Source organism: Ambystoma mexicanum, chromosome 2p (assembly GCF_040938575.1).
Source record: "Ambystoma mexicanum isolate Mex_15411 chromosome 2p, UKY_AmexF1_1, whole genome shotgun sequence".
NCBI classification, from domain to species: domain Eukaryota; kingdom Metazoa; phylum Chordata; class Amphibia; order Caudata; family Ambystomatidae; genus Ambystoma; species Ambystoma mexicanum.
In genome coordinates, this window is record NC_090923.1 from 1,168,228,662 (window position 1) to 1,168,255,467 (window position 26,806).

Below are 26,806 nucleotides of genomic sequence, written 5' to 3' on the forward strand. Positions count from 1 at the left end.
CGGAACAGCCAGACTTATCTCAAGAGCAAATGAGCAGTAGTAGAGATTACACAAAGGACCACAATTACTGTGATTCAAGCAAACACTGACTCAAGGTTTTTGGTTGAAAAGTAAAAGTACATTTATTTCTAAACCATCTGTTGGTCAAACACTTCACTTCTATTAAATTAAAACCACACAAAAATACACTACACAACCAATTCTCTTGGCACTGAACAACTCAAGGTAAGTCCCCTATGTTTTAGGGTGGACCGGTGTTGTGAAACAAAAGACGTTACCAGGAACACATATGCGATCATTTTTTGACAGTAATGACAGTTCAGTCTTACCAAAGATACGTGTATACGCGGAAAGAAATGTTATCAGGGCAAAACCACACTTAGCACCTGAGTTAACCAAAGAGAGTTGGGGGCAAAAATAATAGGCAATACTTTTGTCAAGGCAGACAGAATCAGAGAACACTTGCTGACAGGAAAACAAAAGTCAATAGGCCGGAGCCAGTGTCAAGTGGAACCGGGTTCCTGTTGTCGAGGATTACACAGTCAGATAGTTCAAGATTCAACCTTGCCAGGAGTACTTGGATATTGTCAACAGAGGAAGCAAGTTATAAGAAGGAGGGAAGAGAAGAGCAAGCCTCGGATGAGGAGAGAAGGGATTCACCCTAGTTCCTCGAAGCTGGACACAGTACCTTATTCATTGAAGAAGCTGGTGCGACGGCAGTTGTTCCTGGTAGTTTCCTGCAGACCCACCGTTCCTGGAGCTTCGGTGGTGGAGACAAGAAGGACGACTTCTGGAGGGGCCTGCACTACTCAGGGATGAAGCCAGCAGCAGCGACGATGAATAAAAGGTGCACTCTTTAAAACAGGAGAGGCTCTTCAGATGGCTATCCGGGCCACTACAGCAGTGTGCAGTGATTTCGACCACGAAGAGGATCCTCTGGCTGTGGAAGATGCACTGGTTGACCCCACCAGGCTCAAGGGAAGAAGACTCCGGACTGGATCTTCTCTGGTCGTCAAAGGGTAGATAGCAGCCGTCTTCTTCTCCGCTTCTCTTCGGTTCCTTGTAGTTCCAGTGGCGACTGACTTCCAGCCCAAGAGTCCTGCCTTTTAATGCGAAAATCCCCCATTCACACAGCCTGGCTGTCAATCACAAAGCAGGAGGGGTTGTCCGGCCCAGACAACCACCTCAGCCAATCATGGCAAAGTGTGACTTGGGATTCCTAGGATACCCTGTGCAGGGGGTGACTACACCCCTCCCTCACATTCAGCCCACCTAGACACCCAGGTGCCCAGAGGAGGGCTTCTTGGCAGAAGCCCGCCAAAAGACGGTCAACAAAGAAGGCAAACCAGGTTTGCCACGCAAAGTAAAACACAAGAAGGACTTTAACAAAAAGAAATGGCGAATAAACCCGACCGGAGCCAAAAGAAAGAGTATTTGGTCAAGCGGGTTTATGTTCGAGGCTAATCTAATAGCCTAAAACAATACCACGTTTATATAGTATAATCGCGGTAGAAAAGTTAGGGTTGATACCACTGCCACCAGCAAAGACTAAATGTTAAAAGAGAAAACAATGCCCCAGGAGGTACATATAAAGGGCTAAGGATTAACCCTTTCCAATACTTCATGTAAGATGGGGTGTACTGAATCTGTCGTTAAATGACTAGGTAAAGTTAATGGCAACTTTACCCTTTTCTGGGGGACAGTAGTCAACCCCAGAAATGGAGTCGGTGGGAAGTCTAAAAGACAACCCTGTGTCACTGCACTGAAGGTGCTGTGTAACACACAAGCGAGTGGGGCTACTGAAGTAGTGTGCTCCAGAGTCCACAATCACAAAGAACAGATGAAATACAAATGGCAAAACACAGTTAAGAGTGGTGGGGAAAGCTCACACTCTTACCAAGTGGAAAAATAAACTCCAGAAATCCAGCAAAGCTGCTGAGGGACTCACTAGGTAAGGTAAATTAGCCACTGAATGCGAATTCTCCCTAACACTCCAAGGACTGACCCAGAGAGGACCTGGTTAGGCGCCTTCTTCCGGAACTACAAGGGACCATCGTGCACCAGCTGATCTTTGCCAAAGCTCCCTGGTAAACAGACGTACGACAGGCTGCCGACCAGAGACTGGTACTGCTGCGGAATCACAAGGAAAAAGGCCCGGACACTGTTGTCCATCACCGTCGATGACCGCCGTAGCCGCCGTGCTCCCTTTGCCTAAGTAACATTTGATCCAAGGATGCTCTCGCCTGCACCATCGGCCGCTTTGTCCCGCCCGAGAAAGTCGAGGCCGCCGACACGCCAGGAGCATCCGCCGGTGGGTTTCCCGCCACCTGACGACCGTAGAGACGCCGGACGACAACGCCCTTGCTGGGCCACAGTTCTTCACAATCTCTTTGCGGTCCTGAATTATCGTCATCGAGGTGCCCTGCGCGACTCTTCCTTGCAGGACGCCAACGCTCTGTCGTTGACAAGCACCGCTCGGAACAAAGCTGCACCCTCACCGTCGTCCAACCCTTTTCCTCGTGGGATCGCGACGATCCGCGGCACCTGCCTTAAAGGGAGCAGCTCAAGAAGGATCCGTCAACGACAAATTCTGCTATTCCAGGTACATTGGGGTTGTAGAACTATTATAGAAGGAAATAAGACTCATAGAACAATATATGGACTGGGCTTGTGAGATATCTTTGCTTTACAGGTTGCCCAGGTGGGGCGGGGGGGATCGCCACACAGAACTGAGTTCAACGGTAGAGGCCAGTATTCTGCCAATTGTTCTAACCAACTGCTTTCCTCCTATGTCTATTGTTGGTTACCTTTTATTAAGTGATCTGTGTGACATTTAACCAGAGTACAGTTGATGCACTTGAATGGATTCTAATAATAATTGTGGTACACCTTATAATTGTATATATTTGCCATTATAGATTAACTACGCACAAAGTGAGTTATTGTGATTGTATATAACCTTGAACTTAATTATATAAAGACTGTTTTAACTAATACAGTGTGTGGACATTCCTTTGTGGGGGCTTGGGGACTACACTGTACTTAAGAACCAGCCTACATCACCTCCTGAGAAGCTAGGCCTTGATTGCTCGTCCATTGCTACCACAATAGAGAATCTTGGCTGGGGTCCTCTGTGCCTCTCCTCTACCATATAGATAGCAGAAGTACAGACCCCCCCCTCCAGTCTTTACAAGGAGACCAACATATCCTGGACGCCATACCAGCGATGCAGAGCACCTTGGAATCCAAAATAGACGCCATCCACCTGGATGTAAACCTTCTGAAGCAAGATGTTCAGGTGCTCTCAGAGCGCACGGGAACACTGAAAGAGGAGGTAGCAGCAAACGCAGCTGGCCAGAAGGACACATCCAGGGACGTATCAATATTGCAATAGCAAGTGCAGAATCTGGAGGATCGAGTGGAAGATGCAGAAGCCGGGCCAGACACAATAACATGAGAATCATTGGGGTGACTGAAAGAGAGGAGGGCGCGAACCCCACTAACTTTATTGAGATATGTTTTTACAGGAAATTGGCCCAGGAACCCTCACTCAAGGCTTTATAGTGGAAAGGGCGCAAAGGGCCATGATGTAGAAACAGTCTTCTGGTGCCCCACCACGGCCCATAATAACCATGATTCGCAACTAATTGGCTAGAGAAAGGATTCTGAAGCATTTCAGGAAAGGCGGCACAAGACAACGAGCATCGGCAAACATAACTGCATTCCCAGACTACACCCTGCAGGTGCAGAAGCAAAGGATGCATTTTACATCCGTCAAGAAAAGGATGCAGGGAGCAAACCTGAAGTGCATGTTACTGTACTCAGCGAGATTGAAATTGTTCAATAAGGGCAAGACCCTCTTTTTCGACAACCCAGAGGACGCTCATGCATTGTTGGATAGGGAGAACTTGCCAGCGGAGGAAGTCCAACAGAAGACAGGAGAGGGGGAGACACGTCAAGAATCCTGAGAGAGACCGCTGGGACGACACTGATGTACTGGCGTGTGGCAAGAGGCAAAGACCATGTGTATTGCATGTAGGCACCAATACCTAGGCATAACAGGAGCTGCAGTACACACACCACCAGAAGCGTACAGCTGAGAAGTGACCTCCCCCAAAGTGTGGATTTGTTTTTTAGGTTACTAGTTGCCAATTATCCACTTGCCGCACCTCAGTCCCCGGGAGACGCAGGGATGCCTGAGCACAAGGTATTGAGCTGGCAATTGTTTGGGAGGGGTGGGGGGAAGAAGGGAGTTGGGGTAGTTAGAAGGGAATTAGCCTACAGATTCACACAAGGGACATGTGATCGATGCATCAGACTGTTGAGGTATACAAAATTGTTTACACGGGAGGGGGGACCTTAAGATAGCCACATGGAATGTTATAGGGCTCAATAGTTATATTAAACTTAACAGAATTATGTCATATTTGAGACGCCAGAAGATTGATATAACGCTCCTGCAAGAGACACCTTACAAAGGACAGACAAGCCGCACTGGGCAGGAAATGGAGTGGCACAACCATGGGCTCGCTGTATTCGGCGTTTGCAAGAGGGGTTCTGATATGGGTAGCGCCCTCTATACCATTCACAATCGTTAAGACTTTTTGGGACGAGGGAGGCAAGATGTATATTATCCAAGGGCTTGTGGAACAGAGGGAGTTCTGTATTATCAATTCCTATGCACCAAATCATGATACCGCAGCCTATTTCCGATCAATATACCTCCAGATCGGGAGACATAGGGATGGTACAGTGATGTTGGGGGGGGGGGGGAGGGAGGGGATTTCAATTGCACGCTGAACCCCAATGTAGACAGATTGGACGAGATAAGCACACACATCCAGGCCCCTCGGCTAAAGCCTTGAAATGGGTGTTACAAGCATTCAAATTGTCTGATGTATGGAGAGCCCTACACCCGCACTCCTGTGGATATTCTTACTATACCGCCCCTAAAGATCTATACACCACATTGGATTATGTATTTACAGGCGCGGAAACAGTAAGTGAATTGAAGATGGCGGAATACAGGCCTCAGGTATTGTCGGATCACGCACCCTTAGTGGTTACATGGCAAACCCGCCCGCCCAGAGCGTGCCTCCCGACTTGGAAGCTAAGAAGCGAGGCCCTGAGTGATGCTGGGTTCCGAGAACAGCTAAGAGGGGGTGAAGGAGTACTTTAGGAACAACATGGGTAGCGTTGAATCAGCCGGTACATTGTGGGACGCTTTTAAGGTGGTGATCAGAGGTACGGCGATTAAAGGAATGGTTCGCCCAAAAAAAAATGTTTGCAAAAAAAGATGGGCAATAATAAAAAAAAAATAGATAGGGACAATGTAAAAGTTTGAGCAATTGAAGCTCAAAATTTACAACAGCAAGCACATGGGGGCAACCATTTTGTGAAATGGATGCCCGCCTGTGCTTGCTTTTGCGGCACTAATGAAGGAAAAGCCAGCCAACTGTAGTAAACAAAAGCTACCACTGGGTGGCTTTTCCTTCATTGGTGCCAGGACTCGGAGGACACAGGCCGGGGACTACAAGCAGAAAAGCTGCAGCTGCTTCTCGGTAAGTGCCATTTATTTTATTTTTTAAAAGCACTAGCTGCAGTTTTTTTTCTAAGTTTTCCGGGCTGGAGGAGCTACCGCAAACATAAATACGTTATTGTGTTTGAAAACGCTGCGGTTTTTCTTTCTAAGTTTCTCAGGCTCCTCCGGCTCGGAGGAGCCTGAGAAACTTAGAAAGAAAAACTACAGCGTTTTCAAACACAATAACGTTGTATTTATGTTTGCGGTAGCTTCAAAAGCTACCGCAAACAAATACGTTTTTAAAGCTGCAGTTTTATTTCTAGGTTTCTGGGCTCCTTCAGCCTGGAAAACTTGGAAAAAAACCCACAGCTAGTGCTTATTTTTTTAAAAATAAATAGCACTTACCGAGATGCAGCTGCAGGTTTTCTGCCTGTAGTCTCCAGTCTGCGTCCTCCGAGTCCCGGCACCAATGAGGGAAAAGCCACCCAGTGGTAGCTTTTGTTTACTACAGCTGGCTGGCTTTTCCTTCATTAGTGCCGCAAAAGCAAGCACAGGCGGGCATCGATTTCACAAAATGGATTCACCCCATGTGCTTGATTTTGTAAATTTTGAACTTCATTTGCTCAAAATTTTACATAGGGACAAAAAAAAAGTGCCAATCTATTTTTTTTATTATTGCCCATATTTTTTTGCAATAATATTTTTTGGGCGAACCATTCCTTTAAGTAAAGCTGAAACTAAACTTGAGACCATGGGCCGCTCAGAAGATTTGTCCAGCGGTAGGGCCCAAGAAGCAGCCCAGATACGGCAGGAATGTCTCGTACATTGGGAGAGGCTAGGCAAGTTGAATCACAGGAAATATGTATAGAGACAACATGCTGTGGGTGATAAACCAGGGCACTTCCTGGCCTGGCTATTCAGATGTGAAACCAAACGAGAATTTATGCGAGAGATTGTAGGTAGGGAGGGGTGTGTAACGCAAGAAGGTATTAACGAGTGCTTTGATTATTATAAGGAAATATATACAAAGACGCCGGGAGCGTATTCGTCAGAAATCTAAGAAGCCCTGGCACAGATCCATCTCCCCAAGCTAGATGCAGACACAGTAGATAGGCTGGAAGCCACCATAACCGCGGACGAGCTGGAAGCCACAATAAGGGAGCTGCTGACTGGTAAAGCTCCAAGGGCGGATGGATTGCCGAGTGAATTTCACAAGGAATTCACAGTGGATGTGGTGCCCCCTTTGCTGGCCATGTTGAATGAAGCGCTTGACACAGGTGAACTGCCGGCGTCACAGTCTATAATAGTGCCACTACTAAAGCCCAATAATCCAGAAAAACTGACTGCGGGTCATACAGACCCTTGTCATTGCTCAATCAAGACGGGAAAATCCTCACGGCCCCGATGGCCAATAGGCTTAAGCCAGTAATATCTAAACTTATACACCCTGATCAGACGGGATATGTACTGGGCAGGAATATCATGTGTAACATGAGGAGACTGCACCATGTCATAGATAGTACCCACGCAAACATGCATCGCTATGCAGGAGCCTCACTTGACGCAGTAAAGGCATTCGACTTAATAGTTACTCAATGTCAGATGGCCATGGCCAACGGTGGTTTTGCGCAGCTTTGGCATGGGGCCAATTTATATAAAATGGGTACGTCTGCTAACTAGCAGCTCGCTAGCGAGAGTCAAGACGGGGGCCCACATTTCGGACCAATGGCATCCAATCTGTCTACGACAGGGTTGCCCGTGGTCTCCTATGCTGTTCCTACTGGCCTTGGAGCCGCTGGCACCATACCTTAGGAAGGAATATCATGAAGCAGGCATTCTCATACAGGGCAACATTAATTTAATCTTGCTATATGCAGTTGACATGCTGTTGTATTTCCAACACCCAGAAACCAATTTACAGGATATTCTGGATGTGTTAGAGTGTTAGATATTCTGCCCATAGCTCCTGACCAATACTCCCTTGGCCTTCCTTGCAGGGGCCTGTTTGCAAGTTGGTGGCAATAGGAGATACAGACAGATAGCCACCTGGAAATGGAAGACTTTTCTAGGGTGTTGCCTTTGCCCACAGGTCCGAACGGTACAAACAGTTGCAATGTTTTTCAGAACACTTTTGTGCGTGTGATATAAAACTTTAAACCGAGCGCGACATCCAGCGATGTGTAAGACTCTCTCAGCTGGAGAAGTGGGACCACCAAAGAAAGCCAGTAAAAGCAAATGTTCATTCAAGAGGAAAGCTGAGAGAACTTTCGGTATGAAGGTAGGATTTGTTTAGGGCATCACCGTGGATTGGTGAAAAGCCTGGTATCGCGGTTTACAGGAGAGGGCTTGCAGTTCTCCCCCATGCCTGGCAGACATAAGGGTCACCAAGAAAGCGGTCAGCCATGCCACGATGCCCCCGGGCAGATGTGCGCTCTATTCCAAATAAATAAATAAATGATAGAAACTTCATTGGAGCCCGGTGAAGATGTTCAAACAGAGGGTCCATCAATTTGGCAAGAACAACGTTGAGTTCCCACGGTGGAACTATAACATGAGGAAAAGCCCAGCAGAGTCCCTTGAGGAATACTTTAACCAGCCTGTAGGACCATAGAGTAGTTTGGCCTGTTGTGAGAGAGTAGCAGGAAATGGACGCTAAATGTACTTTAATGGATGCGTGTGGCTAGTCCTGCTTTTGCCAGAGTCAGGAGATATGGGCAAGAGGGTTCAGATGTGATTGACACCAAATGGTAAAACAGTTCCATTTGTGCTTGTAGCACGACAATGTAGAAGGTGCCCTAGCATTTGCAAGAATATTTCTGCATTCTATAGGTAAATCGAAGCATCCGAATTCTTGGGCTGTAGGAACCTAGTCCTCAACGTTTGTGATGCTGGATCATGATGCAGTACTGATCCTCTGTCTCTGGAGAGGAGGTCTGACAGAGGCGGCAACTTGATGCAAGGAGCAACCGATAGGTGAAGTAGGTCAGAGTACCAAATTTGGCCCAGCCATGCTGGGGCAATTAAGATAATCTTGCAGCGGCTCCATTTGAATGTGCTTAGTACTCGCAGTAGACGTGGAAGCACTGTTGTGGATCCCTGGCAGATGGAAGGGGAGAAGAAACATGTGTGATATTTCCCAGTTCTATAGCGCTTGAGCTTCCTTGGACAGTAGTGGAGAGCGGGTACCGCCCTGCTTCCGTATATAAAACATGGTGGATGTTTTGTTGGTGAAAATGCGTAACCACCTTGTTCTGGAGTTGCCGTTTGAACGATTTTCAACGCCCAAAACGCTGCGCTGAGCTCCAAGACATGTGTAGGACCTTGTCTTCGGGCTGCCACAGGCCTCTGGGTGTGATGTTGCCCCGTGTGGGCTCCCCATCCCTCCAGGGACGCATCAGTGGTGACTGTGGCCTGATGAACTGGGAAGCAAAAATTAGCACCCTGCATGAGGTGCCTAATGTGATGCAAGAGGACATCATCCCTAGAAGAGATTTGATGGAATGGACCGTTACCACCTGCAGTGTGGATAGTTGGTGAATCTTGTGTGGTATGGCTTTGACCCTCTCCTCCCAGGGGGTAGCAAGACATGTCAGGGTGTTGAGCCGTGAAACCAGAAACAGAGGGTTCTGCAATGGCGATACGCATGACATCAGAAAGTTGATAGAGTAGCCCTGAGAAGTTAGGCATTGGATGGTTTCCTAAGTGTGTTACAAGGCTAGCAGCTGGGAGGGGGAACATATTAGCAGTTTGTCCAGGAAATTGTAGACTTAAATGCCTGCTCGGCAAAGATGGGCTGGCACTGGGGCTAGGCATTTTGTGAAGACTCTTGGATAATATTTGAGGCTGAAAGGAAGAGCCTTGAATTGATGATGCTTGAATTGTACAACAAATCAAAGGAAATGTCCATGCCTGTGATTTATGGGGATGTGGAAATAAGCATCCTCCAAGTCCAGAAAGGAAGGAAAGTCTCCTTGTTCTATTTGGTAGAGAATGTGCTGAAGTGTGACTATGTATGTATGTATGTATGTATGTATGTATGTATGTATGTATGTATGTATGTATGTATGTATTTACATTTATACAGTGCTAACCCATGGCCCAAGGGCATCTGGGCGCTAGTGAGAGACCGGTAAGAGAAAGAACAAAGAAGGAATTAGACTTTAAACAATTGAGTCTTTAGTTGCTTCCTGAAGCCAAGGTGATCAGGTATTTCCTGGAGGGACTGTGGGAGGGCGTTCCAGAACATAGGTGCCCGGACGGAGGAGAGACCTCCTAATCTGGACTTGCGAAAGCGCAGGACTGCTCAAAGATTTGTGTCACTTGAGCGTAACCTGTGGGAGGGCATGTATGCTTTCGGTTTCAGCTGCAGAAAAGTGGGACTGTTCGAGTAGATAACCCGGTGAACCATGCACAAAATTTTAAACTCAATCCGTCTTCTGACCAGTAACCGGTGAAGCTCACCTAGAAGAGTAGCTGAATGCTCTAGTTTCGATGCGCCTAGTGCCCATCGGTTTGCTGCGTTCTGGCAGATTTGGGGTCTCTGAATCAAATATTCAGGTTGCCCCAAATAAATTCTGTTACAATTATCCAGAGAGCCCATAATGGAAGATGTAACCACTGTTGCACGGCAAGTGGATTGGAGAAAGGGCAGAACTTTCAGTAGCATTTTCAGTCTAAGAAAACGCACGCTACAGACTGAGGTGATCTAGAGCTCTCCGGAGCAAGAGGGAAGTTTGATCACTAAGATTTTTACTAGGGTGCACAGGGCTGGAAGATTGCAGAGACACTCAGGCTAGAAGTCAGATTTCCAGACAGATTTGGGAGTGCCGATGATCAGGACCTCGGTTTTGCTGCCATTGAGTTTTAACCCGTTATTAGTCATCCATGTCGAAATTGCTGAAAGGCACTTCCTAAGTTTAGAAGGGGGATCTGATTTCTGGGAATCCAGACGGAAAAGTAGTTGGGCGTCATCCGAGTAAGTGTAAAAACAGACACCAAAAGAGGAGATGCGGTCAGCAAGAGGATGCAAATAAAGATTAAATAGCAGAGGAGAAAGAAGAGCTCTGTGAAACTTCTTGGATTTCAGGAATTGTTGAGCTGCCCGAGGTCCAGGATGGGTCTCCACCCATCAGACTTTTTTTCTCACCAGGAAGTATCTGGAGTACACTCCGGAGCCCTGGACGTGCAACAGGACAGCTTCTATTGCCCCCTTCTTTAGAAAGGGACTTTACTTCTTGTAGGAGAAGCGGTAGATGTAGCTCTCTTTTCTTTAAGGGAGGGATGGCATTAGCCCAGAACCTCAAGGGTGTGTCCCTGATGAATGTTTTTGAACACCCATTGGGCAGAGGAGATCTTGCGCCCCTGAATGACAAACTGCGACGACCAGCCTACTAATAGGGTGCTTAAGTGGGGGTGCAGGTCCGAGAGCTGGTTTGCATTCTTGAGGTTGCGCCACGTCGACGAGTACCTCTGTACATTTGCAACCTCCCCCATACATCACCTGCAAGCTGGTACAAGACGGGTGGCAATAGGAGTGCCTGTATTCTCTGTAGGTCCTGGAGAAGCGACCCTTACAGGAACAAAAGGACTGCTTTGGCTAATGCAGGGTGCCTAGGGAGCATGCAGTATCAGTGTCAAGTCTTGATGGCCTGCACGGTATCATCCACCTTCTTTCCAAAGAGGTCAACTCCATCAAAGGGCATATCTACAACCATGAACTGCACTTCCTGACGACAACTGGTGGCCTTCAGCCATCCTTGTCGTTTCAGGACTGCTCTGTATCCGATTTGGCAGAAGCCTGTCTCTACTTTTTCCAGAGCAACAGTAATGGCGTGATCCAATGCAGCCTTAGCTACAGTCTCAACCCTCTTATCAGGGAGCAAGTCTAAGATGGAACCCATTGTGTATCACAAATCTGTCGTACCGTGAGAGGATTGCCAATGATTTGGCCGCCTTTACGGTTGTGGCAGCAGTGGTAATAACCCGCTTGCCAAACACATTCAGCTGCTTACCCTCCTTGTCCGTTGGAACGTGCATGGGGAAGGAAGATTGGCCGATCTTTTTCTGCGCAGCTGCTGACACCACAGTCAGGGCAGGGCGCAAAGATACGTGGGAGCCTTTTTTGGAGAAGCTGAGAAAGGGTTCTTCATCACCAATAGAGCACCTTCCCAGATGTCATCCAGCATAGGGTTTGTGACGACTGATTTTCTGGAGGCCTCACACCTTTGAAACGGGAAACCTTCTTTCCACTGTTCTTCAGGAACTAGATCGAACAACTACACTATACGTGTCAGTAGTGCATGGAAAGTACCTATCTTGTCAGGTGGCGAATCCCAGAAGGGTAGGTCCGGGGTTACCCCATCAGCGGGCACCAGGTTGTCATACTCATCAGTTGTATGCATGTCTGGGGATGTGCCTGTGTCAGGACTAGTATCAGTGTCTGTGTGGGTAGCCACCAGAATGACAACTGAGGCATTGGCCTAGGTGGACAGGGCAGAACTAAAATCGCCTCATGAAGGCAATGCCGGAGGACTCCAACTAGGGGGCACTTTGAGGGGCTGAAAGTGGAAGCTGATGCTGTAGTTCCGCGAATAGGGTCCGCAATGTAGACAGGATATCAAGAGAAAGGTCCGAGGGTGGCGATGGTGTTCCCAAGGGAACTGTAGGCACGGTGGTGGGTGGAACTGTAAGAACAGCAGTGGATGAACTGCTGGTTGAAATGGCTGACGAGGTATTAAAAGAATGGGGTCCGGTTCTTCTTGGACTTCACGTTTCGAGAATAAAGCCTCCAAAGGCTCTTTCCGAAGTCCTGCCCTCTTGCAGCAGCTGTGCAGGTGGTGTTGCAACAGATGACACAGCAGGCGCCAGGGTTAAGAGTGGCTTGGCCCTTATGGGCCATGGTAGAAAAGACAGTGCTGAAAACCACCCTCTGTCCACAATCCCAAATGAAGCAAGCTTTGGGGCTTGGGGAGCCGTCACCGATGACTTGGACGTCAACAGTGCTGAACCCAGTCTGGGAGGCAAAGCAATTCTGGGGACTGCAGGTGTAGTCGTCAAAGTCGCTGACTAAGCGATCGCTGACAGGACAACCGTCGACAAAGAGGTGGTGGATTTTGGTCTGTGGACCGTCTACGCTGTTGTTGGTGTCGATGGCAACTTGTGCCTGTGGCTCATCGGCAGAGTGAGGCTTGTCGACTGAGTCGTCACAGATGTCAGCAACCTTGGATGACAATCCTTTCAAGTCTTTGAAGTGAAGGACTGGCAAATGGGACAGTAGTCCATATCGTGGTCAGGATGTAGGCATTTGTCATGCTGGTCGTCCACAAACATGTTCTTGAGGTGACACTTGGTAGAGGCCTCGAAAAGGCTCTTCTTCGCTATGTCCGCCATAGCAGCGTGTTCCAAAGTCTCAACTCGAGAGAAGGCCTAATACAGCGATAGCTTGGATCTACACCAACGGGTCCAAGTTACCGATAGTCACAAAAGTGACCGATTTTGAAGAAAAACAAAGGAAAAATGTATCTCAAAAATAGGACAAAAGTTGATGTTTCGACGAGCGAAACAGCGAGGACTTCCAATACATAAACATGTTGGTAAAAATCTGAAGATGGCCACCAGCGGTGGAGTGGAGGTGGACTGATGTCTTTGGCTGCGGCAGTATGCCCAAAGTGACAGCAATGGGCTATATAAGCGACAAGCAGTTTTATGCTTTAAAGCTGAACTGCTTTAATATTACTGAGGATACCCAGCCTGAGGACAAGGAATAGTTATTAGCATGCGACTCCAAGAAAGATCCAATTCTGGAGAATCAGGCCCACCCACACGTATGTTTATTGACCTGTATAGGGCTAGGGGCCAGTCTACATCAGTGTAAACCGCAACCGAGGGTTCAGCTATGGCTCAGGCTGAGCCCATGTACGCATAAAAGCCATTATAGGGCTTTCTCGTTTGCCCTCAAACAAAGTAATCAACCAAAATGATAGCACAACTTCAGAAAATGCTTTAGTACCCCAAAGGTACACTGGACTACTAATGCAGTAAAATTGGTTGCATCACTGGAACAGCGAAAACAAAATTATACTCAAAAAGGGTTCGCTAGCAGGAAGTCTTCAGTAAAGGTTTGCCAGAACACAAAAAAGCCAGAGACCCTAAAATCCAAAGGGATATCAGACGCATATTGAAAATGGCTCCTTTTTATAATCATTTGCTGTTGTAAATTGTTGTTGGTCTAATAAATGGATATATTATACGCTTATGAGGTCCAAGTGTATGCTGACAAGAGAAACAGATAGGAGTCTAAATCAGGCCAAAGATCGAGTTTATATTTGGGGGAAGTAAGATCAATAAGAACAGGTGTGGATATTGGCATAGAACCAATTAGTAGGCTTTCCCCAGGATTATGATCTATGGATTATATTACATACCATTATGTGCTTATTGGCCTCACCCCTTTATTATCATTGTGGGTATTATGTTGTGACCACGGTTTATGGCACTTTGCCTGAAATAAACCTAAATTGAGTGCTCCCTAGCAGAGGGACAGGATGCATTGCTTCCGCCCAAAGGTTAAGAAAATGGATTACAAAAACATATGTGATGTTTTACATGCCCAAACAGTAAACAGCATCTATTAAGTGGAGAGGCTGCACATCGCATGAAGAGCATGCAGTCCTTACTATCTTCATAGCAAACATTTAGGACTTTAAAGTGGTATGGAAAAGTAGAACAATCATACAGATGATCACAAAGAGGACCAAGCACAAAGAAGAAAATAATTTGCAGAGATTCATAAATGAGAGCAAAGGACTAGCAACTACTAGAAAAGGCAGAGAAAGAAGGCTGGTGTTCAGGCATCAGAGGGACTTGGCAGAACCAGACTGCCCATGGCCCTTTCCATTTTAAAGTGCTAGTGAACATTGCATTATATTGCACGATATTGAGCGTCCAATGCATTGGACATAAGTTGCTGGAATGCAAGAAAAATAAATTCAATTGAAACCAATCTCAGTGTGGTAAAGTGCTTCCGGAATTAAGGATATTAACTGCATTCAAATGTATTGCGTAATTGCGAACATCCGTCCTTTCTGTAGAACCCCCTTTACAGTCCAATTCTAAACTGAATGTAGAAAATGTAAGTTAAGTTGTCTTTTCATTTGATCATTATAGTCAATGCAGCACTGGTCTTCATTTAACATGCAGGCCAGCCTGCAGCACAGGTTTACTGCATTTCTTTGTATGTGACTTTGGGAACCTTAAGAGGCGGCAAAACATTCAATGGTTTAACCCCATTCACTTACCTTTTTGTTTCCCTTGGCAGCTTTTCCAGCCAACTCTCTTCCACGTCTGTAAAGAAAATACAGGATTTATTAATTCCTTGCTTACCAATTGAGCACATTGTAAACTTTGAGTTTTGTGATAGCACAAACATTCTTTTTATTTAATAGATTGCCCAAATGACTCAGTGCTGTAGATAAAGGCTTCTATGTCAAGACTGAGGCAAGCAGTATGCTTCAACTTCTTTATTTGTGCTCTTTCAGATATAACAGAACATGCTCCAAAACACACATTTTCACAGTTTGCACAGCCACTCATGTAGTCCATCTCATTCCCTGCCTCTGCCTGTGTGTCCCATTCTGACTCTGTGCCCCTCCTCCTTTTCCTGCTCTTCGGCAAGGTAAGTGCTACTCTTATTGATGAGCCTCTCAAGATGCAAATTAGACAACGTATATAGTCCATTATGTATTCATATAATCAGCACAGCTTCTAGAGAACTGCGCGAGTATACCTGCATGAATAACGCACCGTTTCCATAACATTTAACAGAGCAACAAGCGGTTATTCAGGTCCCTCAGAAGAAACGTCGATGCGCAGCATAGCAAGGGAAAGTTAGAACCACCCGTTGTGAGCGAGCGGACCCCGTGCAACATTACCAGCTCGCCCGGGGGTCCGCTCCATCCCACCGGGCTCAAACAATTAAATAAGTATGTCCCTCAAAAGGGAGAGCCGAGCGCAAGCTCAGGCGCGCAACTGGCCCCTCCCTCGGGAGGTGGAGCATTAGAATATAAGCGCCTCTGTCCCTCAGAGAGAGAATGGCCACCTCCCTCGGGAAGGAGGAGCCAAATCCAACACGATCGTCGCACATGCGACACAGACTGCCCAAGCCAAAAGTGAAAGTAACGCAGCAGCTTCTATTAAGAATAGATTATAGAGATTACCCACGATTAGGGAGAAGGGGGGGGCGGGGGGGGTTTGACATCCAACCAATAGAGGAGTGGACCTACACAGCAACCTGTTTATTCAGGTTTTAAGGCACACAACACTATAATGCTCACAATGTCAGATTATGAGTGGGAAGACTAGGAGCAAGTGCAGGATCTAGCGCTTCGCTTCAAAACAGTGCTGCGGAACTCATTGGTAGAGGCAGTGGCAGAAGGGGTAAGACCCATTCACGACAGACTGGCCTCCCCAGAATCGCTCCTATGACAGACCCAAAGAGGGCATACAAACAGGCCAGATAGAACCTCCATAAGAGCCCTCAGAGGAGTAAAATGATCGGCAAGAGGAAAGCCTTGCGGATTCCCCCGGGTCAGAAAGAAGGGGTGAAGCATAAGACCCCAGAGGTAGCCCATGCCCTTGGGAAATTAAAATAATCCTTCCTCCAAAGGGAAGCAGTGCTATACCTCCCGACCCCCGAGGGGAAGACAATATGGGTGACACCGACACAGAGTTAGGTGATGAGTCACAGGGAGCCTCTACACCCTTGCAAGAGGAGGAGAGTAAGCCTACAGAAGACTGGGTAGCACCCAAGGGCAGCAAAAAGGCACACAAAGACAAACATCTAGGAGGTGCCAGACTCGGATATGGCAAACATGTCCAGTCCAGAGAACATACAAACCCTAGTCAGTCAGCTTGGCAAACCCCCTTCCCTCCGCCGCCCCCTCCAAACCCCCTCCGCCCCCAAGTGGCGATGTACAAGGCCCTCAACAAAGCAAAGAGACCAGGCAGCGTATGAGGGCAGAATATCCAAGACCGGACCTGGCAGGCAAAGTGGCAGAAGCCCCCGAGCTTGACCCGAAGATGCTAGCTTTCGTCACCAAGTCAGCAAAGGATCCCAAGAAAGGGATGGACAGGGCCTGGAAGAGTTTCCAGGAGAAAGTACTGGACCTCTCAGGACCATTAGCTAAGATCATGGACCTGGCAGAACGCGCCAGGGACACAGGTGAAGACAGACAGTGAAACTGGCGAATTGGGCCCAGTGAGCAGTATGCCTACTAGGCAACGCAAACTGTGCGATTTCATCGGAGAGGAGAGGTCTCCTACTGAAAATACACCAAACTGAGCGACCTCGCCTTGTATAAGGCAGAAGAATCAGCACAAGGGCCGTTATGTGGGGAAACCTTTGGCAAGAAATGGGGAAATTTGTAGTACCATACACATCCCTAGAGAAGGCACAAACCTCCATAAAGAAAATATTCCCCAGTCGGGTTTTTGCAGGGTCCGGCCGATACAGAGGTCGCTCAGCCGGTCACTTCGCATCTACCCGAAGACTTCAAGGCCCGAAAGCCCACTACTGGTAGTCGCAACAGCAAGATTCGTCCCCCCGACCCCCCGACTAGAGGATGACGCAGATGTAGAGGCGCCAGACGCTTCCAAGGAGCGAACACATGTGAGACCCGAGCTCTATCTGCCAGTCGGTGGGAGGACACACAAGTTTAGGCACACGCTGTCCAGCGATGCATGGGTACTGCAGACCGTCAGAAGGCTGCAGCTGGAATTCAAAGCATATCCGATTCAAGAGAGACGGCTAAGCCCAATTCTCATGGCTGTGGTATAACAATCACTGCTCCAAGAAGAGCTGAAGCAACTTGCATACAAGAGAGCCATCAAGCTCTGCAGTCAGGAGCCAATATTTATCCGCAATGTCTTTCTGCTAAACAGGAAAGAGAAAGTAAGACCAGTAATAAATCTCAAAGAACTGAACAGTTGGGTAGTGTACAGACATTTCAAAATAAAAAGTATCTATCAATTGAGGGATGCCCTTAAAAAGGACGACTGGCTTAAATAGACATAAAAGACGCTTATCGGACGATTCACGTACCCGAGGAACAGACCTTTCCTAGCCTTTTACTGGGAAGTGCAATTGTGGCAATTCAGAACAATGCCCTTCGGGCTCACGTCGGCTCCTTGGGCGTTTACCAAGCCCATGGGACCAGTAGCAGCAGCAGCCAGAGAGAAAGGAATTCAAATGATTATATATCTTGACGACATACTACTGATGGCAAGCAGCGAAGAGACACTGTAATATCAGACGCAGAGTGGGTGAGAGATCTGCTCACGTCGCTAGGCTTCCTGTTGAACTTAGAAAAATCTGATATGTCTCCAAAGAAAAGGATCGACTTCCTGGGTTTTGTAGTAGACACCAGTAAACCAACTTTAAAATTCCTGCTAAGGAAGCTAAGAGACATCAAGAGGGAAATATAGGTTATGCTTAGACAAACAGGTCATCTCGTTAAGAATGCTGGCGAGAGTAGTGGGGCTATTAGCAGCATACATACAAGACATCTTTCTCGGGCCCCTGCATTACACAGCGCTTCAGAGACTGAAAATAAAACACATGCAGCAGGGTCTAAGATATCATTAATTTATACCACTAGACCACGCATCCAACACAGAATTGCAGTGGTGGTTTCAGAACATGGACGCTTGGAACGGGCGAGCCATCTTCAGAGACAGCCCGGATCTAGTAATAAAAATCAAACACCAGCAGATTAGGCTGGTGATCACGCTGCAGAGAACTAGAGCCAGGAGGGAAACTGAGCGCAGAAGAATTACAGCTGCATATCAACTGCCTAGAACTGCTAGCTGGATCTTTCGCTATAAATTTGCTGTGTCGCCACCAAAAGGACTCTATTAAACCAACATAATGTCACATAACTCGGAGGACGAGTGCCAATCAGAGATTTCAAAAGTACAGCTAATAGCGTTCTTGGGAAAGTCATATTCCAAACTAAGTCCACCCTATCTAGAATATCACTCCAGAAACCCCTAACCCTTGTACAATCCGACAGCATGTGAAGCATAGTGCCTTTTTCTTTAGAGCAACTCAACCACTTATTTCTTAATCCTAGTCTATACATCTTATCCAGGGTCCAAAAGAGATGTCCCAAGATCCTCTGCTGAATATAGCGTAGATTCAGATCAATTTTCATCCTAACCGGGACCTTCCATAAACTCTACCAATCTTTCACCGTTATTACCACTCCCATTTCTTCAGACCACACAATTCGCAAACTACTCTAAGAAGTTTTAGCACTTTTCTCTTCCAGGAAGAGTCTTAAATAACTTAACACCACACAAGGAGCGACAAAGAAAATCATACCTTTCAGGTCTTTCTAACAAAGGTTTGTCAAGCCTTAGTAATCTCTCAGCTATCAAATTCTTTAACAAGTTATATCTCCTTAGCTCTCAGTTGTGGAGTGCATACTTCCCATTCAGAAACTCAAAAAAGATAGCATTCCTTCCTCACACCAGACATCGCTCACTAGCAATATACCCTTATTGATCCAACTTCTCCAACATAACATCTTATTTTCAATCTGTAGTCCTGGATTCTGCCAGATGGAGGCCTCCTCATATGTATAGTCCTTGTTCATGCCCCACAATCATCGAAGTGACTGCATCTTAAGTAGCAAATATTGATTGTAAATTAGTTACTGATCTAGATAGTTTGCCAAGTGAGTAAAAGCATTCAATTCGAAAAAGGTCTCATTTTATATTCTTCAATCTGAGCCCATATTGGGACCCCTGGATCAGTCGTGAAAAAATAGATGACTGATTTTTTTAATCAAAAAGCTCTTGTAGTAGTTTTCATGGATAGGGCAACCAAAGCCCCCATCACGTACACTTCGAATCATTAAATACTAAGGTATCTTAGGTCTTTTCCCAGTACCCCATAAGAATTCTTGGAAGACTATCTACACGACCCAGAACTTTTTTTGTGAATTTCAAGGAAGTGACTGAATTATATATAAAACTTCATGTAAAAGCACCATTTTGATGGAATTAATCTTTGCCCAGATGGTGAACAGGAGTCTACTCCATTTACGAATAATCTTCCTGACAGCTTCTAAAACCTTAGCAATAAGCGACCACTCCTTCAGATAGTAACCGTCTTGTAAAAGTTGAACAATGGATATAAGGAACAAGTTACTTACCTGCAACTGTTCTCCAGTATGGGTCTGGCATGGATTCACATGCTCATGAATATTCCTCGTCGTAAGGGTGGGAATCCTCGGCAAAGAAAAAAATCAGTATCAGTTTTGTTTCTAATCTGTCTTTCTTAGTAGTAACCAATCACTGGTCTCTGGGTCATACTGCCCCCAGCCAATGACTGCCCCCTCGCTAAGCCCCTCCCCTGGAAGCCATCCTCAGATTTGGTAGCAAGTAAAGTGGCAGTATGACCAAGTGAAGAGCCGCAGAGGGGTAGGAGGGAGGGTTTGCATGTGAATCCATGCCAGACCTATGCTGGAGAACAACAGGTACAGGTAAGTAACTTGTTCCTTCTCCAGCATAGGGTCTGGCATGGATTCACATGCTCATGAATAAAGAATACATAGCAGTAACATATGCACAACCACGGGAGGTGGCAAGGCTCAACATTAAGCATTACATATGTTAGGCAGAAACCTGTGCAGTTCCCTTAGGGACCACTGCAAAAGATTTAAGACTACAGGTGTTTGGCAGTAAACCCACTTGGTAGCAGTTTGTACCACACAGATTCACTTGGTAGCTGTGGCTGAGCAGTCAGACTTCCCTCAAGAAGAGTTAGGCAGTATACAGAGCATACAAGATAGGTACAGAAATACAGTAGCACAAGCAAACACTGACCAGAGCTTGGGTGTAAAAGTATATACTTATTTATTTAACACACTCTTATAAAACACACCAGCACTAAATTGGTAAGATAAGTTCAAAACACAATCACTATTATCATATGTACATCCCTGATTACTTGTTGGACAAGTCTTAGTTAACACCACTTATTTCCAGACAGAGGTGAGCGCTTAACGTTAGATGGCACTCCAACAAGTTAAATAAAAATGGAGGGAAAAGCAGAATTATGGAAGTATACACACTAAACACTTTTTAAAGAACCACAGCAAGTTTAGGAAGGCACAGTCTACTGGTGAGCAAGGAAGTTTAGGCGCCAGGCCCACTTTCAAGGGGGCCAGGCGGAAGATGCCCAAGATCAGACAGTTACACAGAGTCTTCGAAGTTTGTGGAGGTAGTTCGAAAAAGGTTTAGTTCAGTGCAGAAAAGTTAGCTAAGGTGTCCCAGGCTAACCCAGGTTCGAGAGACGAGGATTTAATACACCCCGTTCAAACGTTTGCAAGGGATGCCAGGCGGAACACGGTACCTAAAATGGAGAGGATCCTCCAGCTGGGGCAGTTGTTCCTGGCATCGGGTGCAAGTCGCAGCGTCGTCCAGAGGAAGAGAAGATCTCGTCGTGGAGGAAGGATGAAGGTCGTTGCACTGCCAGGGAAGAAACCAGCCACGGAGTTCTCCGGTACAAAGGTACTACCCTTTCGGTTCGCGGTAGTGGTGAAAACAAGGTATCCCGGTTGCCGGGGTGCTTGGCACAGGCAAGGCGGCCACGAGATGCTCCAGGAAGACGAAAAGAATGTAGACTGGTTATCCCCACCAGTCGAAGGAAGAAGACTCTGGGCTGGAGATCTCCTCTGTCGTTGGGAAAAGTGGTGAGACGGTTCAGCAGGGCTCCACCGGTGGTGTCGTCGTTGCAGGTCGGCTCAGCTTCTCCCTCCTCGGATTCTTAGGTCCTGTGGCGACTTCTGAAGTTCCAGTCCCCAAAGCCCTGCTTTTATGAAGCAGATCCCCATTCACTCAGCCTAGCTGTCAATCAAACATGCTAAGTGGTGAGCCGGCCGGGGTAACTCAGTCCAGGGTGCCTAAACCCCCTCCCGCACCCCCTGTGGAACCCAGACAAAGTGGCACCACTTTTGGAGGCCTCTGTGGAGAAGCCCGCCAAAAAGTGGAACAAAGGGCTCGACTTGGGTTGGAGTCACAGAAGAGAACACAAACGCCATTTTAGAATCGAGTTCTGGCAAAAAATACCAACCGGCAAATTAATATTAAATAAACAAGCGGTATGTTCGAGGCTATAAGAATGAAATAATTAAAGTTGGTAGCCTCAAACAATGGGAAAATCCCATAGAGATATATTCGCGGTCGAATATAAAAGTAGTATCCACTGCCACCAGCCAAAACTCGATCAGGGGGGATGGAGACGTGCCCCCTCGAACAACAGACCCCGGGGCAATTGAATTGCCCCGACCAGTACGTCCACAATATGATGGTTTGTACTGGTTTCTGTTCATAATTTGGGACTAGTAAATCCAATGGTGACTTTACATGCCGTGGGGGACAGAAGTCAGTCCCAGGGTATGGAGTCTATGTTGGGGGGGTCGCTACGACACCCCTGGGTTACGGCACGGAGGGTGCTGTGTAACACACATCAAAAAACACATGAGACCCTATGGAGTAAAAGACCCCATAGCCCATAAAACACATGGAAAGTTAAAGGAACACCTCAAATCATGTCTAAGAGTGGGAGCAAAAGAATCTCACTCTTATCAGGAGAGAAGAAAATAAACCCCAAAAATCCAGCAAAGCTGCTGGGGGACTCACTAGGTTTGGGAAATTAGCCTTACAGAGAATTCTTCCTAACAACATAAACTCAACATTAAGCAACTCTTACCTCCTCACCAGGCCCACCTTCAGGCGAACACGTTGCGCAGCACTGCTTGGCCGACCCTGGACTACTCCCTGGAATTCCGGTCGACGCAGTAAAATCTCGTGAAGGTGTGCGTCGACCTCCACGTAGCAGCCCTGCAGATGTCCAGCAGGGGCACACCAGATAGGAACGCCGTAGTAGCAGCGATCGCTCTGGTCGAATGGGCTCTCGGACGGCCGGGCAAAGGTTGGTTTGCAAACCGGTGACAGTGCATGATGCAGCCGGAGAGCCATCTGGAAATGGAAGCCTTCGAGAGGGCCTTCCTGTTAGGCAGAAACCTGTGCAGTTCCCTTAGGGACCACTGCAAAAGATTTAAGACTACAGGCGTTTGGCAGTAAACCCACTTGGTAGCAATCTGTACCACACAGATTCACTTGGTAGCTGTGGCTGAGCAGTCAGACTTCGCCTCAAGAAGAGTTAGACAGTAAGCAGAGTATACACAATAGGTACAGAGACACAGTAGTACAAACAAACACTAATCAGAGCTTTGGTGTAAAAGTATATAATTATTTATTTAAAAACACACTTGTGATTTACACTAGCAAAAGCGAGTTAAGTAATTCAGCACACAGTCACTATCATATATATATACAACCCTATTCACTTATTAGACAAGTCTTAGTGAGAAACACCACTTATTTTCAGACAGAGGTGAGCGCTTAACATAAGAGGACACTCTAATAAGTTGTAAAGAAAGGGAGGGAAAAAGGCAGAGTTAAAGAAGCACACAAGTTTCAATACTTTTTCAAAGAACCACAGTAAGGCAGGATAGGCAGAGTTCTACTGAAGAGCAAGGAAATCAATTGCAAGGCCCACTCTTGGAGAGAGCAAGCAGAAGGGGTCCAGGTTCACCAGTGGGGTTATGCCCAAAGAGTCTTTGTAGATAGTTCGCACAAAAAGGATGAAATTAAAGTCAGGAAAAGTTAGCTAGGTTGTCCCAGGCCAACCCAGGTTAGAAAGTCGAGGCTTTACTGTCACCCCGAACGATCTGTCGCAAGGGAAGCCAGGCGGGACACAGTGCCCTAAGTGTGAAGGAAGCTCCAGCGGGGGCAGTTGTTCCTGGCAGCAGGTGCAAGTCAGTGTTTTGTCCAGAGGAAGAAGAGGTCTCGCCGTGGAGGAAAGATGAAGGTTGTTGCACTGCCAGGGAAGAAACCAGCCGCGGAGTTCTCCGGTTAAAAGGCATCACCCTTCTCTTCGTGGTAGTGGTAAACCGTGGTATTCCGGTTGCCGGGGTGCTTGGCACGAGCCAGGCGGCCACGAGATGCTCCAGGAAGGTGAAAAGAAGGCGAAACTGGTTATCCCCACCAGTCAAAGGAAGAAGACTCTCTGGACTGGAGATCTCCTCTGTCGTCGGGACAAGTGGTGAGACGGTTCAGCAGGGCTCCACCGGTGGTGTCGTCGTTGCAGGTCGGCTCAGCTTCTCCCTCCTCGGATTCTTAGGTCCTGTGGCGACTTCTGAAGTTCCAGTCCCCAAAGCCCTGCTTTTATGCAGCACACCCCCATTCACTCAGCCTAGCTGTCAATCAAAAATGCTAAGTGGTGAGCCGGCCGGCTCACCACTTGGGCCAATCACACAAGAGTGCGACTTGAGTTACGAAGGTAACTCAGTCCAGGGTGCCTAAACCCCCCTCCCATACCCCCTGTGGTACCCAGACAGAGTGGCATCACTTTTGGAGGCTTCCGTGGAGAAGCTCGCCAAAAAGTGGAACAAAGGGCTCGAATTGGGTTGGAGTCACAGAAGAGAACACAAACGCCATTTTAGAATCGTGTTCTGGCAAAAAATACCAACCGGTGAATTAATATTAAATAAACTGGCGGTATGTTCGAGGCTATAAGAATTAAATAATTAAAGTTGGTAGCCTCGAACAATGGGAAAATCCCATAGAGATATATTTGCGGTCGAATATAAAAAGTAGTATCCACTGCCACCAGCCAAAACTCGATCAGGGGGGACGGAGACGTGCCCCCTCGAACAACAGACCCCGGTGCAATCGAATTGCCCCGACCAGTACGTCCACAATATGATGGTTTGTGCTGGTTTCTGTTCATAATTTGGGACTAGTAAAGCCAATGGTGACTTTACATGCCCCGGGAGACAGTAGTCCGTCCCAGGGTATGGAGTCTATGTTGGGGGGTCGCTACGACACCCCTGGGTTACGGCACGGAGGGTGCTGTGTAACCCACATAAAAAAAACACATGAGACCCTATGGAGTAAAAGACCCCATAGCCCATAAAACACATGGAAAGTTAAAGGAACACCTCAAATCATGTCTAAGAGTGGAAGTAAAAGAATCTCACTCTTAGCAGGAGAGAAAAAAAATAAACCCCAATAAATCCAGCAAAGCTGCAGGGGGACTCACTAGGTTTGGGAAATTAGCCTTGCAGAGAATTCTCCCTAACACTTCCCTTGGTTCACAGGTCCAAAGTTCACAAAAGCCGTGACGTCTTCCGAAAACTCTGTGTGGTCCACGTAGAACTTCAGCGCTCTAGCTACATCCAGCGAGTGCAAAGTCCTCTCGGCCAGCGACGAAGGCGACGGGAAGAAAACTGGCAACACCAAGGGCTTGTTGAGATGGAAGTCCGACGGCACCTTGGGCATGAAGGAGGGGTGTGTCCTCAGCACCACCCTCGTATCGTGAAAAGTCAAGTATGGAGGTTTAAAGGAGAGGTCCTGGATCTCCCCCACTCGTCATGCGGAGGTGATGGCCACAAGAAATGCCGTTTTCCACGACAGGAACTTCAACCGTGCTGAATGCAGCGGCTTGAATGGCGGCCCCATGAGCCTGGACAGCACCGCGTTGCGCTCCCACGCCGGAGCCAGAGCCTTCACCGGCGGGAATGACCAGAACAGTCCCTTCATAAACTCGTTCACCAGGCAATGGGACCAGAGAGAAGATCGCCCCGGGGTCCTGGAGTAGCGGGAGATCGCCGCTAGATGGATGTTGATGGAGGCGTGCGCCAGCCCCACCTTGGCCAGCGACAGTAGGTACGGAAGCACCTGAGGGGCCGTAATCCGCAGAGGGTTAATCTTCTGTGCACGGCACCAGACAGAGAACCTCTTCCATTTGTGTCCATAACATTTGAGAGTCGAGGGCGCCCTAGCCTTTGCAAGTACCTCCTTGCAGTCCACCAGGTTATCGTACCCTCCAAACTCTAGCGCTGCAGGAGTCAGGCCTGCAAGTTCAGCGACGCTGGCTCATGGTGGATAATGGCGCCTCCTTCTCCGATTAGGAGATCCCAGGGGAACGAGAAGGCATCGCCCATGCTCCCCGGCTGGGGAAATCTGCTGGCAAACCTCTGGCACTTGGTGTTCGCTGCAGTCGCGAACAGGTCGATCTGGGGATTGATTGCCCCATCGTCGGAAGAGGAGGTCCACTTGATCCTGGCGCAGTTCCCACTCATGGCACGAGCGCAGCTCCCTGCTGAGTGCGTCGGCGATGGTGTTTTTTTATTCCTGCCAGGTGGAAGGGTACCAGAAACATCCCTTGGGCAACGGCCCAATGCCACAGATCCTGGGCCTACTTAGATAGGGCTGGGGATCTGGTGCCTCCCTGCTTCCGGATGTAAAACATCGTCATGGTGTTGTCAGTGAAGATCCTTACCACCTTGCCCTTGAGGGACGGAAGGAACGACCTGAGGGCCCAGAACACGGCTCGGAGCTCCAGGACGTTGATGTGAAGTGACTTCTCTTCCGGCTGGCAAAGGCCTCTTGCGTGGAAATCTCAGGAATGAGCCCCCATCCCTCCAGGGAGGCGTCCGTCGTCACTGTCTCCTGATGGGCCGGTGTCTGGAAGTCCATACCCGCCGTCAGATGCGCGCGGGTGCCCCACCACCGGATCACTTGCCGAAAGGTCTCGTTGAGTGAGATCCTGTCTTCGAAGCTGCGTGACGCTTGCCTCCAACAGGCGTCGAGGAACTCCTGCAGCGGTCGCATCCGTAGTCTGCAAAGGCGCACAAGGTAAATGCAGGAAGACATCATGCCAAGCAGGGACTTGACAGACCTCACCTTGGCCACGTCCATGGTCGACAGCCGTTGCACCTTGCCTAGGATGGCCTTCGTCCTCTCCTCCAACGGAGAAGCTAGTCGCGCCACTGCGTCGAGCTTGGCTCCCAGGAACAAGGCGACTTGCGACGGTACTAGGTGTGATTTCTTGATGTTGATCAAAAATCCTAGATCCGTGAGCAGTTGGACGGTCTTGTGTGTCCGACGTCAAGCTCCCTTGACTCTGCCCAGATGAGTCAGTCGTCCAGGTAAGGGTAGACGTGGATCCCCTGTTGGCGCAGCCGCGCCACCACTGGTGCCAGGCACTTGGTGAACACCCTGTGCACCGACTTCAGTCCGAAGGGAAGGGCCTTGAACTGGTAGTGCCGTCCTTGGACTACAGAATCGCAGAAATTTCGATGTTTTTTCAAGATGGGGATGTGAAAGTAGGCGTCCTCCAAGTCCAGCAACGATAGGAAGTCGCCCTCCTCC

The 26,806-nt window shown here is 47.8% G+C and overlaps 1 protein-coding gene across 4 annotated transcripts in view; it reads right to left on the reverse strand.

The window, feature by feature from the left end:
- FAM120C (family with sequence similarity 120 member C) overlaps window positions 1–26,806 on the reverse strand; it is a 1,585,006-nt gene that overhangs the window by 46,289 nt on the left and 1,511,911 nt on the right. For all 4 annotated transcript variants that reach the window (XM_069645311.1, XM_069645308.1, XM_069645309.1 and 1 more), the window contains one exon: window positions 14,818–14,863. In XM_069645311.1, the coding sequence (XP_069501412.1) occupies window positions 14,818–14,863 (46 nt within the window). The remainder of the gene's footprint in view (window positions 1–14,817; window positions 14,864–26,806) is intronic.